The 14,318-nt window shown below is 41.2% G+C and overlaps 1 protein-coding gene across 1 annotated transcript in view; it reads right to left on the bottom strand.

The window, feature by feature from the left end:
- Positions 1 to 4,119: 4,119 nt before the first annotated feature.
- actn3b (actinin alpha 3b) overlaps positions 4,120 to 14,318 on the bottom strand; it is a 30,443-nt gene continuing 20,244 nt past the window's right edge. The window contains exons 6-21 of the mRNA XM_053629578.1: positions 14,205 to 14,283; positions 13,978 to 14,059; positions 10,912 to 10,997; positions 10,674 to 10,766; positions 10,134 to 10,364; positions 9,844 to 9,991; positions 9,599 to 9,749; positions 9,151 to 9,259; positions 8,075 to 8,215; positions 7,339 to 7,521; positions 6,953 to 7,087; positions 5,924 to 6,103; positions 5,590 to 5,736; positions 4,752 to 4,817; positions 4,488 to 4,646; positions 4,120 to 4,278 (exon numbers count right to left, since the gene is read on the bottom strand). Of these exons, the coding sequence (XP_053485553.1) occupies positions 4,120 to 4,278; positions 4,488 to 4,646; positions 4,752 to 4,817; positions 5,590 to 5,736; positions 5,924 to 6,103; positions 6,953 to 7,087; positions 7,339 to 7,521; positions 8,075 to 8,215; positions 9,151 to 9,259; positions 9,599 to 9,749; positions 9,844 to 9,991; positions 10,134 to 10,364; positions 10,674 to 10,766; positions 10,912 to 10,997; positions 13,978 to 14,059; positions 14,205 to 14,283 (2,149 nt within the window). The remainder of the gene's footprint in view (positions 4,279 to 4,487; positions 4,647 to 4,751; positions 4,818 to 5,589; positions 5,737 to 5,923; positions 6,104 to 6,952; positions 7,088 to 7,338; positions 7,522 to 8,074; positions 8,216 to 9,150; positions 9,260 to 9,598; positions 9,750 to 9,843; positions 9,992 to 10,133; positions 10,365 to 10,673; positions 10,767 to 10,911; positions 10,998 to 13,977; positions 14,060 to 14,204; positions 14,284 to 14,318) is intronic.

Genomic DNA, 14,318 nt, shown 5'->3' on the forward strand with positions numbered 1-14,318 from the left:
GTACTTATGATGTGATTTGTTTGTTTGTTTGTTTCCACATTTCATCCTCTTATGGGGGGCTCGGTGGCTTAGTGGTTAGCCTCACACCTCCAGGGTTGATGGTTCGAATCCCCCCCTTCTCCTCATGCTTCAGGGGTTTCCACCGGGTACTCCGATTTTCTCTCCCAGTCCAAAGACATGCGCTGTAGGCTGATTGGCGTTTCAAAATGATCTGTAGTGTGTGAATGTGTGTGCGATTGTGCCATGCAATGGGTTGGTACCCTGTCCAGGGTGTCCCCGGTCTCGTTCCATGGGATAGGCTTCAGGCTCTTCTGTGTGGGATAAGGTGTACAGAAAATGCATGGATGACTGGATGGATGGGTCACGTGACAGCACCTTTATTAATCCCCAATCAATCCTATTTCACACAACAATCCTATTTCAGCAGCATGCATGCAGGGGCACAGAGAAGTAGCGGTGCAATAAAGAACAACATTACATTACAGTGAACTTGTTTTCTTCACATATCCCAGCTTGTTAGGAAGCAGGAGTCAGAGCACTTAGTCAGCCATCATACTGCGGTCTTAGAGCAGAGAGGGTTAAGGGCCTTTAACCATTAAGCCACCAGTGCCCTTTACTAACTAACACCTACAGTAATGAATCAGAGCCTGCAGTGTTCAAATACACACTCCGAGTGCTGATTTTGTTTCAGGCGCCAATAGTGATGAATTAACACGAACAGTGCTGGATTTGCATGTACAGTGTTGAGTTTGTGTCCAGATGGTCTCATGTGAAATCTCAGCGAGTGGTAATCCGTTCCTTTGAATTTTCAGGGTATGTTTTTGATCTCTTTCCAGAGTTTTAGGATTACACTCTACACACACACACACACACACACACACACACACACACACACACACACGTAACATTGCATTTCAGAGTCTTGAGATCAAAATCAATAAACATAGTGATATGGAGGCAGAATGGACACTGGGCTGTCCTGGATATTTAATATCAACTCTTGGAAACCTATAGCTTAATAAATGAGACTAACTCATTTACCTACTCATTTTTTGATGTTACTTCTGTTTATGAGCAAACTTCCCCATTGGTTTATTTGCATTATAATAACCACCCATTATTAGGTAAATATACAGCATACTATTAGATATGATTAGAGCAAAACTCTAATATAAACTATGAATTAATAGTGTCCTCAGTCGGTCATTCCCAAAACTTATTTAGCTGTAACTAACACTAACATTAAATAAATTATTAACAGGAAATCAATCAATCAACCTGTACTGTTTCCTCTACGCATCTATTTCCCTGGAACCTAAGTTCATAAAGCACTATCACACACATATTCACACACTAGGCTTAGTGGTTAGCACATTCGCCTCACACCTCCAGGGTCGGGGGTTCGATTCCCACCCCCGCCCTGTGTGTGCGGAGTTTGCATGTTCTCCCCGTGCCGCGGGGGTTTCCTCTGGGTACTCCGGTTTCCTCCCCCAGTCCAAAGACATGCACGGTAGGCTGATTGGCATGTCCAAAGTGTCCGTAGTGTATGTGAGTGTGTATGTGATTGTGCCCTGCGATGGATTAGCACCCTGTCCAGGTGACCCTGAACCCTGCCTTGTGCCCGATGCTTCCTGGGATAGGCTCAAGGTTCCCCATAACCATGAAAAGGAGTAAGCGGTATAGAAGATGGATGGAATTCACACACTACGGACACTTTGGAAATGCTAAACAGCCTACAATGCATGTCTTTAGAATAGGGGAGGAAACTGGAGTACCCGGGTGAAAACCCCCCAAAGCACAGGGAGACATGCACACAGGGCAGAGGTAGGATTCGAACCCCGAACCCTGGAGGTGTGAGGGTAAGGTGCTAACCATTGAGCCACCATGCACTCAAAATAGGTAATTGATGGCCTATTAAAAGCACTATACTACAAATAATTCATCTGTAATATGAAGTTTTACTCAATCTCTGTGGTAATACTGCAGAGCAATGAATCGCTGTTAAACTGTCTGAGTTGGTGTTTGGACTCAGACAGAAGCTCATCGTAGTTTCACACACGCCCTCTACTGGCGTAGACCCTCTACTACCCTCTACCCTCTACTGGGCAAAAGGAGAAATGTTACCGTATACGTGCGAGCGCGCGCGCGCGCACACACACACACGCGCACACGCACACACACACACACACACACACAGGAACAGACTTCATCCAGACTTAATGAAAAGTTTTATTTGGGAGATTTTGGTTTTCATTGAGCAGTGGTAGGGTGAAAGCAAGTGATCATAGCGGTGAATGAGGGGATGTTGAGGGACACAGAGAGGCAAACTAAGATCAGAGCACTGAGTTTTCAGCCACAGAGACAGACACACACACACACACACACACACACACACACACACACACACAGCAGCTCCTGAAATTTACAGTCTAAGATTGCACAAGGCTGATTAGTTCCTATACTAGATTTTATCCCATCACCATCTCATATCCTGAATGATTATTAGCATCGTTAGGCCTGGTACAGTTCCACATGCACCTGTGGCCAGAAATATCAGACCCTTCTTTCTTTCTTTCTTTCTTTTTTTTTTTTTTTAAATTGAGGACCTTCCAAAATCTCTCACTTGAACAATCACATTTCTTCTCTCTCTCTCTCTCTGTCTTGCTGCCCTCCTCAATCCTGTCCCTTTAGTTCCTAGTAGAATTAACACAGGGTTCGACCGCTGAGCTCTCGTCATTTTCAGTTCATACAAATTCACGAGTTGAGAATGGTTAAGATTAATTTACATAAAAGCCAACATCACTGTTGCTCATCAGCATTCCTGAGAGTTTTAGGTGTCAATTCAACACTGGATCCTTTGTTTGAAGAACCGGTCAGATCAGGTATATGGAGCGTTAGCTACGAGCTGATTCAGCCATGACATTCGTTTGATCACTGCCTCGATCTCTCTGTCTGTCTCTAACCATGGCATTTTCTTCAGCTCTCTAACCTGGCCTAGAAAACACCTTTGTTGTGAATTCAGAAATATTTGTTCACCCCAGGATCTCTGCATTCAGTTACTATGGTTAACACCTTAACATTCCCAGACTTGCATTCCTCACTCTCACAACTGTGTATAACAGAACTGACCAAATCAACACATACAAAAAAAAAAAAAGAAGAGTCTAAATAGAAATATAAGTGATAATGATTTCTACAGACACGGCAAAAGCGTGTGAGACTGTGAGAGCCAGCAAACCTTTTTTACCGCTTCGATACCACTTAATTAAGGCGAGGCTTAGAGACTATAACCTTGGGAGGGGGTTCGCTCTGGAAATCTGCCGAGTGTGACTTTAGGGAAGATTACAGTATTGACGTGAGTTCAGCAGCGCGAGGCGCAGTGACTGCACCGGGGAACTTTAGACACTCGGAGGCACAGGACCAGAATTAGAGATTTTGTGGAAGTCACATGACTTTATTGCGTCATTTGGATTGTATTGATGGTGAGACTGAATTTTTTTCAAATTCAAAATCTGAAACTGATCAGACATTAAGTGTGCGATTCCAGAGAAGCAAAGCGTCCACCTTCGTTCTTCCTTCAGCTCGGGGCTCTGCGGCTTGGGGGGGGGGGTGGGTGGCGTGGGAGGAGGATCACAGCTCACACACAAAATTGAGTTTGGGAGGAAAAGAGCGAGAGAGAGAGAGAGAGAGAGGGATAGAGAGAGAGAGAGAGAGAGAGAGAGAGAAATAACAGAAAGGAAGAACAGGTCCAGGGAGGAGGATGACAAAAGGAGGTTACACAGACTGAAATCTCCAGTTGTGAATGCACACATACAGTGTATTGCAGAGAAAGAAAATATTAAGACTGAAGGCGTTACATTCATTCGAGCTGGTGATTCTGCTGTGCGCTTTTTCTCCTTAAGAAAAACTACAGCAAGAAATTAAAGGGGGGGGGGGGGAATAAATCTATATGCACACAGGACGCATGAAAACGGAAGGGAGGGATTAAAAAGCTAGGGCCATTTGACATCACTTTGTTAGATCGTGTATTCCGGGGCAAGGAAGAAGTGGAGTGACAAGAGGGTAAAGAAAGGGGTAAAGCGAGAGAAAAAGGAGATACGTGACAGAGAAGAGGGACATTTATAAGTCGCTCTCGCCGTAGAGAGCACTGGAGAAGGAGATGTAGTCGAGAGCGCCTGCAGGGATGTCCGGCCCGGTGAACTTGGTCATGCGGCTGATGCAGTACTCGGCCTGCTCTGGGGGAAGCTCCCTGCGCAACTCCTCCACCGTGATGTAGGACTGAGGGAGAGGGAGAGAGAGAGAAGCAGGAGGGGGGATAATTTAGAGTAAAATGGCTACAGTGTTCTTTATATGATGTTATTGTCCTGATACCTGCACTCACAAAATTCACTGCTTCCTATCAAAAAGTATAAATGATCTATAACGATCCGCCTGATTTCTCTAATGTCAGTCGGTGTATGTGTTGGTACGTAGTTGGGTTCACTCACCTTGTCGGAAGCCAGGATCTTAAAGGAGGCCATCACTTGCTCGGCTGTGTCCGTCTCAGCTGTCTCGCGAGTCATGAAGTCGATGAAGGCCTGGAAGGTGACCACGCCCGTGTTGTTGGGATCCACCAGAGTCATGATGCGGGCAAACTCCACCTCACCCTGTGTCACAGGAACAGGTTCGGTTATGAAATTGTGTGTGTGTGTGCGCATGTATGTGCAGGTGTATTAACATATTAACTGTATTGTATGTGTGTCCAGCCTCACCAGATCGTAGCCCATGGAGATGAGACAGGCGCGGAAATCGTCGGGATCCATCATGCCGTTTCTCTTCTGATGAAGGACAGAAATGTAATAATAATTATAGACATTGCATATAATAGACACACACACACATTTTAAATACATAAAATTCCATGTCCACTAGTACATTTTATATTATAATTGACTAAATGATGCTTAATGTAAGTGCTCACAATAAAGGCATATCATTTACGGATTCATTTCTTTCTTTCTTTTTCTTTTTTTTTTTTTTTTTACAAATATGTTATCAATTATTCATCATTTAAAACAAATATGTCAAAATCTACCAAAATTGTATTTATTTATTTATTTCCCATTCCCGGGAACTTCACCGGGGTCGCACTTTTTCTGGAATTAAATCTCAGCTGGCGTTCTGTGTAGTGAGCGTACACAGTAAAGCAGAAATACATGTAGCAGTTGGGATCTGACCCAAATGTGTTAATAAATGTGAAGCATAGCTAAACGTCAGTGAGAGGGAAACTTTTATCAGTTATAAAAGTAGTGATGAATTTATAGTTATGATTTCTTCTGCATTAGCAAAAGTGAACCTTTTTTTACTTGCTGTGGTTTATGTGATAGAAATACATCAGCTAGTGATGATACAGTGACGATGTGTAGCGATCAGTCAAATCTGAATGCAATTTGATGGCCCCAATATACTTTGTGTGTGTGTGTATATATATATATATATATATATATATATATGCACACACACAGTAAAGGTAAAATTACCCAGTGCATTTGTTATCTTTTACAGTCACATGCCTAAACTCTTCTTGTCATCTCTCTCTCTCTCTCTCACCCTGTCGAAATGGTTGAAAGAGGCCCTGAACTCGTTGAGCTGCTCCTGGCTGATGCCCTTAGCATCACGGGTCAGGATCTGGTTCTCCACCTCGTTGATGGTGCGGGCGATGGTGGTGAGCAGCTGCTCCCAGCCCACACGGATATGCTGCAGATGCAGACGGAGAAAATTAGAGACAGGAGTATAAGATTACTCCAGAAAAGAAATGTATAGTGATTATGTGTTATATATAGTATATGAATATAGAAAACTCTTGCAAGCGTCCCACTAAATAACATGTTAAATATCACGTTTCAGCATGTGTGTGTGTGTGTGTGTGTGTGTGTGCGTGTACCTCCATGGTGTAGTTTGTGTGCTTGTTATCGAAAATGATAGCCTCCTGGATGAGCTGGTGGTCTCCCTCCAGTTTGTCGATGTTGGATTTGTAGTTGATGATGTTCTGCTCATAATTCTTCAGGTTGTTCATCTGTTCCTCCAGAGAGCCAGCAATGTCCACAGACACATGGCCGATTTCCTAAACACACACACACACCAATGCAAATGATATTGAATCCATTTACTTTATCCCATTTTTAACTATGCTAACACATCTAACTAAGCAAATCTGGCCCTTCCCGAAGCAAACATGCCCGGCCCATGAGTTTGTTTTGGGGAAAGAAGAAAGAACAAAGGGAGAAAATGGTTGCACAGGGTATCTATGTACTAATGGGATTGATAGCCACTTCTACAGAAGACATCTGTTTTGTCTGTCTGTCTGTCTGCAAGTAGGGTGAAGAAATTTATTAGCATTTCCTTAGTAAAAACCAATGCTAACCCCAGCTAGTGCTTCTCTAATGCTGTTTACTACATTCATCATTTATCGTACTGATAGCTCAGATATACATGAACAAAAAGATCTCTCACTCAAATGCTAATGACTTATATAACGTTATGAAAATGATAATCAAGTAGCCTGTGCTAGCAATCTAGCTAGCTAGCTGAAAAAAGTAGTTAGGGCTTAACATTAAAATAGCTAGCTGGCCAAAACAAATCTAGACACCTGACTAAAATGAATTGTGTACCATGCGGTGTCTCTTTAGTCGATGTGTCTATATCTCCTTCAAAAAAATGCTATACAGGTCATGTTATAAAAACTCAGCTATATCCAGATTAGCATACTTCTCCATTTTCTCTCAGCAAAAACGCACATTTTTATTGCTCTGGAAACTTTAGCGTGGCATGTGCTCACCTTGCTGCTGGTCAGGGACAGGTAAGTGTCATCTCTCATGTCAACAGCTTATTTTATTTATTAAACAAATAAATAAATAAAAAAAATAAGGGACTAATGCGAGATGTCTACAGAACGAAGTCGTCAGCTATGTACCTCCATCTTGGTTTGGATCCAGGGTCCGATGATATTAGCCTGGGCGGCAAACTGCCGCCTCAGCCTCTCGTTGGCCTGCTGTCTGGCAACTTCCTCCTGAAGCATCTGGTCTCTGAGGGGCACCAGCTGCTTCACCTACAGGAGCGACACACACACACACACACACACACACACACACACACACAGGACTAAATGTCACACTGCTGGACCAACACTTTTCTTTAAAAACCTATGAAACACTTATGAAAAACTGCTAATTCTTCAAGCCCTGACTCTCTACTTTCATATGTGCCATTAACCACTATTGTAGTGTGACATCACAAATAAATTCAATGCTGAACACGGGCATTTTTTGGCCTCTTTTTGGGTAAAAAGAGTTAACTCACAGTCTCCCACTTGTTGGTGATGTCTTGAGGGCTGAGGTTGGTGTATGGGTTGATTCCAGACAGCTTGATGCCGTAGGTCTGAGCGATCTTCATGATCTCGTTTATGATACCCATGATGGCCATACGCTCTTTGTCTGCCTCTGGGAGAGTGGCCTTAAACTGGTCGTGAGCTGTGATCAGAGTCTGATGAAGAGGAGGGTGGAAGAGGAAAAAAAAACACACATAGTGAGCATAATATACACAGCACAAAAAAGCTCTTGGTGCATTTTATGTTTTTACGCTCTTAGATATACAAAGGTTCTTTAGAGAGTTAAGGATCCTTAGTGTCCTAAAACAGATTCCCTTGAAACTTTTTCTGAAAGTAAGACTAAAAGAAAAACTCTTAAACTCTTCTAGATTCATCCTTGCTTTTCTAAGTGTGTAACTTGTACTGTATAGTATATTCTGTAGTACATGATATACACAACAGCCAGTCATTGTGGACAGCCAGTCAAGCGTATTAAGGATCGCATACTAGCTATGTACATACTATATGCTAGTATATTTGCTAAATACACACTTTTTCTGACACGATGCAGACGTTGTTTATGTTAAAGGTGCAGTCTGTAATATTTAAAAGTTTCTAAACCTATAATAATAGCAATAATAATATAATAATAATAATAATAATAATAGTAATTATTTTCTTGTAAACACATAGAGCTCTGATTATGAAGTAATTACAAAGCATGGCTACCTGGATCTCCTCAATGCTGTGTACGATAAACATGTCCTGCAGATCCTCCATGGCTCCGTCCATCCAGTTGTTAAATGGTGCTGCCCTCTTCGCAAACTCCAGGTAAAGCTGGTCAATAGTTTCCCATAGTTTCTCCACACGCTGCAGGGGGAGGAACAAACAGCCATTGCTAGGCATTACATTCTAAAAGGGTGAGCCCAACGTTAATTATTCTCCCATAACAGCATGTCCTGAACTGTTTTATTCCTCTGATATTCTACGTATTAAAGAACGATACATTGTACTTTTAATGCTTGAATATTTAGATGTAATGTTGGGGAACGTCTCAGAGACAAGTTCGTCCCTGTTACCACTTACTGTACATTATAGCGGCTATAAATACGTCTCCTTACACAAAACCTCACCGTATCAACGTTTAAATATCTCTGTTAAATAACAGCACGTTTTTAGCTGTTTATTATTATTATTCGGCTTAGTTCATGTAGCGCGTTCACCACACAAGGCCCGTGCGAATGAGTTGTTACTATAGAAACAATAACATACTGTATTACAACGAATCCATTCGTGTAATCTTGTGATTGGAATTACTGCTGGACGAATACTATTGATGGAAAACCAATCGACACGTTCTAACCGTTCGGAAACAGCGCTGTGGTATAAAACATAATATAATCAGAGAGCAATTACTGCAACGATTGAGCGACCTTACTATTAATTTTAAAAACAAAAGGTGTGTGTGATATATTTATTATGCTTGACTGCTCTTCTGCTTTTTGTATTTCATAGCAGATATGTATGTGAACTGTGAATTTTACACAGTATAGCCGTCCTTCAGGTATAAAATAGTGTAAAATAGTGACAGAATGGAGCGTCAGCTTCACTGAAAGTGCCAAATAATTCTCATGTGGCTTAGGTATGATATCCCAGCTAACCATATTCTTTCAAAATTAACATACGTGATATTTGTAGTTGATATAACGGATTTGAAACTGGAGTGAATCTGAAAACAATTATCCATGGTGTTGAATGGTGGTTAATAATAGGGTGTGTGTGTGTGTGTGTGTGTGTGTGTGTACCTCCAGAGCATCTCTCCTCTTCTGGGTCAGAGTGCCCAGGTTGTCCCACTGGTCACAGATGGCCTGGCAGCGAGCGTTCACAGTAGCAGCATCATGGTAATCTAGTTCACTGAACACACCCACAAAACACATTTTGCGAATGAGCCAAGAATAAAAACTTTCACCCTTCCGCTTGTACGGTGCATGGTAAATGTCGATCTGCCATTGATCCGACTACGTATACTGTACGTGTATAATAAAACCTGAGTTGACTTGCACTGAATAAAAGCATGTGACAAACATGGGAGACGTGTTTGTAATAATGTCCCTTAAATGCCAACGTCTTTTGTACGACTCGTTTGTTTCATTTGAATACAATATGAAAAGCACTGAGTCATGCTGATTTGGCTTCTCTTTGCCTTCTTCCCACCCCCTCATCTCTCTTTCTTTCTCTTTCCCTTTCTCTCACTTGAGCTCCTGGGCGATAGCGGCGATCTGCTCCACTCTGTCCTGGTGGGCGGCAAGGTCACTCTCAAACGCCTCGTGCTTCCTCATCAGAGCCCTGATCTCCATCAGAGATGCAGACTCATAGTCCTTCTGAGACAGCAAGTCTTCCTTTCCTATAAGAGAGGTGAAATTTTGTGAGAGATGCGGACATTTTGTGACGGTTATGATTTTAAACGATTTTAAAGTCGGAACCGGACGTGTGTTTACCTGCGGTCCAGGACTCGTGGAGATTGCACTTCTGCTTGAACTTCTCAGCCAGGTGGTCCAGTCTCTCCAGGCGGCGGATCTCGGTCAGCAGCCACTCCTCGTAACCTTTCTCAACCTGTTCCAAGCCTTTCCATGCATTGGCAATGTCCTGCACACACACACACAAACACACACACACACTCCTAAGCACTACATTCGGTGCACAGCAATGTTATCAAGAACAGATGATTGAAATGATAAATATTTTCGTTTCTGCTTGGAAATTTCCAATGTGTAATCTTTCAACATACCGAAACCATCTTTCCTTCAGAGGGCATGAAGGCGGGTCTGTTGCTCAGCCTCAGTTTGGTCTGCAGGGTGTTGAAGTTGATTTCCAGCTGGCATTTTTCCTGCACGCGTGGCGGCTTGTGCACACGGCGGTAATCTCTGAAGTCCTCCAGCTTCTGCTGCATGGCACGCATGGTCTGCTCCGCAACACGGTTCTCCAGCCATGGGATCGTCCGACGGATCCACTCCAGCAACTACAGCAGAGACGGATTGGTAATCGAGAGGAAATAAAAAAGACAAAAAAACAAAAGCGACTAATGAGACGGAAAAAAACAAAGTGACCAAACAGAAGGAGGGACACCAATAATAAGGAAAAGGTGGAAAAGTTCAAATATAAACGCGTCGTATAAATAATATTCCTCCAGTTCCATATGGAGCTCCCATTTAGAGTCTCACATCGTCAATAAACCATTTCAGTGATGCAGATGAAAGCTGAAACGTCCTCTCCACTGAATATCGTTCATTAAATGAGGTGCGTGTGTAAACCATAGTCATTAACTCGCCTCACTGGCCAGTTTCTCATACTCCTCCATCAGCCTCTCATTCTCCTGGTTCACTGCCAGGACTTTACAAATCCTGTTAGCAGCAGTTTCAGCCTACAGAGAGAAAAAGAGAGAGAGCGGGAGAGACAGGAAAAAAGAAATGAGATCGAAAGGGTGAGTAATGTAGTAAGGGGTTTGAACTGAGTGGCTGAGATTAGACTCTCCTCTGTGTCTAGAGAACAAGCTGTTCATTTGGTACCTGCTCAGCTCCAGCGAAGGCGTGATAGAAGCAGGACACGTAGGTCATGATGGCCTTCTCATCAGGCTTCGGAGTGTTCACAATATCTGAGAGGGACCGAAATATAGACTGAAAATACAGCACGCTGTGAAGAGTGTCAGCTTATATATGAGTCACAACCGTTTTGGAGAATCTGAAGTGACAACACGAATTAAACCAACTGTCGTCCATGGTGCTTCCAATAGCGTCGACGGAAACCTTAAGTATGCACACAAACCGAATAGAAAATGTCAGCCAGCGCCGATTCTACAGTTTGAGTGCTCTCATTATGTAAATGACGTGATTTTATATTCTGTCGTTTTGCAAACACTTACAGGTAGAAAGCAATGCGTGTATACAACTGAGCAGTTAAATATCTTACGTGCTGAGATATCACTGCTCTTTCACTAAGAGCTTTAGGACGTGATAATATGTATGAACAGGCAAAGTTTTCGTTATGATGTAGTATAAAGTTCATGCTTGCTGTTTGTCAACTGATTTTATATCGTGGAATTTCCAGTGGAAACAGGAAGTCTGCGAGGCACTCTTTCTGAAAGCCTGTTTGAAATTGTTTAACAGTGCATCTCAGTACCAGAAATGTACATTATGTCCAAATTTCATTCCTGCTCATGTGGTAGATTTGTACAGAACTGCTGCTGTAATCATAAACATTGCTCCTGTGCTCCTCCCAGGACTCGTAGTCACAACCTGATCACCTTTCAACAAATTTAGTACACTCTGACTTTATTACGAGCGGTATGACTCATTATCCCATGATCTGGCGTCACCCAGATGACGACAATTTCCAGTTCAGTCTGGTTTCTATCAAGATACCTTCCGCATGTCTTCTCAGGGAGTTTTTCCTTGGGCTGTTATCTCATTAGGGAACTAGATTTACATCTGGATTTCTGTAAAGCTGCATTTTGACCAGGTCTGCTGATAAAAACGCAAAAGAAATAAAACTGAAGTGAATGAATTTGGACTCATGGAATTTTCTCGGTTTGGGATGCACTGTTTGAGCTGAAACTTCACAGACACATTCTGGGGACAACTGAAACTTCTATTTTAAGCCTTTTTACAAGATGTAATATGTCTCCTTTAAGGCGTTAGTACGATGTTAGAATGACGTTAGGGCGTTAGTATGATGTTAGTATGACATTATGATGTTAGTACGATGATAGAATGACGTTATGACGTTAGTACGATGTTAGTATGACATTATGACGTTAGTACGATGATAGAATGATGTTATGACGATGTTAGAATGACATTATGACGTTAGTACGATGTTAGTATGACATTATGACGTTAGTACGATGATAGAATGATGTTATGACGATGTTAGAATGACATTATGACGTTAGTACGATGTTAGTATGACATTATGACGTTAGTACGATGATAGAATGATGTTATGACGATGTTAGAATGACATTATGACGTTAGTACGATGTTAGTATGACATTATGACGTTAGTACGATGATAGAATGATGTTATGACGATGTTAGAATGACATTATGACGTTAGTACGATGTTAGTATGACATTATGACGTTAGTACGATGATAGAATGATGTTATGACGATGTTAGAATGACATTATGACGTTAGTACGATGTTAGTATGACATTATGACGTTAGTACGATGATAGAATGATGTTATGACGATGTTAGAATGACATTATGATGTTAGTACGATGTTAGTATGACATTATGACATTAGTATGATGATAGAATGATGTTATGACGTTAGTACGATGTTAGAATGACATTATGATGTTAGTACGATGTTAGTATGACGTTATGACGTTAGTACGATGATAGAATAACGTTATGACGTTAGTACGATGATAGAATGACGTTATGACGTTAGTATGATGATGGAATGACGTTATGACGTTAGTAGGATGTTAGAATGATGTTATGACGTTAGTAAGATGTTAGAATGACGTTATGACAGTAAGATGTTAGAATGACGTTAGTACGATGTTAGAATGAAATTATGGCATTAGTACAATGTTAGAATGACGTTATGACGTTAGTATGATAGTACAATGTTAGAATGATGTTAGAATGACGTTATGGTGTTAGTATGATGTTAGAATGACGCTATGACATTAGTACAATGTTAGTACAATGTTAGTACAATGTTAGAATGATGTTAGAATGACGTTATGGTGTTAGTATGATGTTAGAATGACGCTATGACATTAGTACAATGTTAGTACAATGTTAGAATGATGTTAGAATGATGTTAGAATGACGTTATGGTGTTAGTATGATGTTAGAATGACGCTATGACATTAGTACAATGTTAGTACAATGTTAGTACAATGTTAGAATGATGTTAGAATGACGTTATGGTGTTAGTATGACGTTAGAATGACGCTATGACATTAGTACAATGTTAGTACAATGTTAGAATGATGTTAGAATGACGTTATGGTGTTAGTATGATGTTAGAATGACGCTATGACATTAGTACAATGTTAGTACAATGTTAGTACAATGTTAGAATGATGTTAGAATGACGTTATGGTGTTAGTATGATGTTAGAATGACGCTATGACATTAGTACAATGTTAGTACAATGTTAGTACAATGTTAGAATGATGTTAGAATGACGTTATGGTGTTAGTATGACGTTAGAATGACGCTATGACATTAGTACAATGTTAGTACAATGTTAGTACAATGTTAGAATGACGTTATGATGTTAGTACAATGTTAGTACGATGTTAGTACGATGTTAGAATGACATTATGGCGTTAGTACGATGTTAGTACGATGTTAGAATAATTTCTTTCAGCATATGGCCATGTCATTCTTTTCACCTGTTGTTTATGATATAATTTATGTAATTTTATATGATTTAATAATATAATTATAATATAAGTGTTATTCACTTGTTGATATAAGAAAAATAATTATCACCTGCCAATCAATCAGAAACACATGTAAAACAATTTCACAGTGTTTTATATAATCAGTCCAATGTTCTCCTGTCATGCATGCAAGTGCTGGCTGGGTCTCAGTCCTGCATCCTCACCTTCAGCGTCCAACATTTTGGGGATGTCCAGATATTTCTCAGCTACCTCGAATGCTGTGTTCAGGTTTCCAATGGGGTCGTCCTTTACAAGCACAACACCAAAAAAGAAACGGAAAAAAAAAAGAACAGTTTAAACACAGTCATTGCACAAATCTGCATCAGGAAGACGTGCACAAAAGAAGAAATATAAGAAATGAAAAAGAGAGAAGAAGGAAGAGAGAAAGCACCTTTCTCAGTTTGGAGTAGTCAATGAGGTCAGGTCTGTGCCTGTGGATGAGGGCGCACAGAGCGAGGCCATCCTTCCAGCTAAACAGCCATGACAAGGAGAGGAAGAGGGATGG

The sequence above is a fragment of the Ictalurus furcatus genome, chromosome 7 (genome assembly GCF_023375685.1).
Source record: "Ictalurus furcatus strain D&B chromosome 7, Billie_1.0, whole genome shotgun sequence".
NCBI classification, from domain to species: Eukaryota; Metazoa; Chordata; class Actinopteri; order Siluriformes; family Ictaluridae; genus Ictalurus; species Ictalurus furcatus.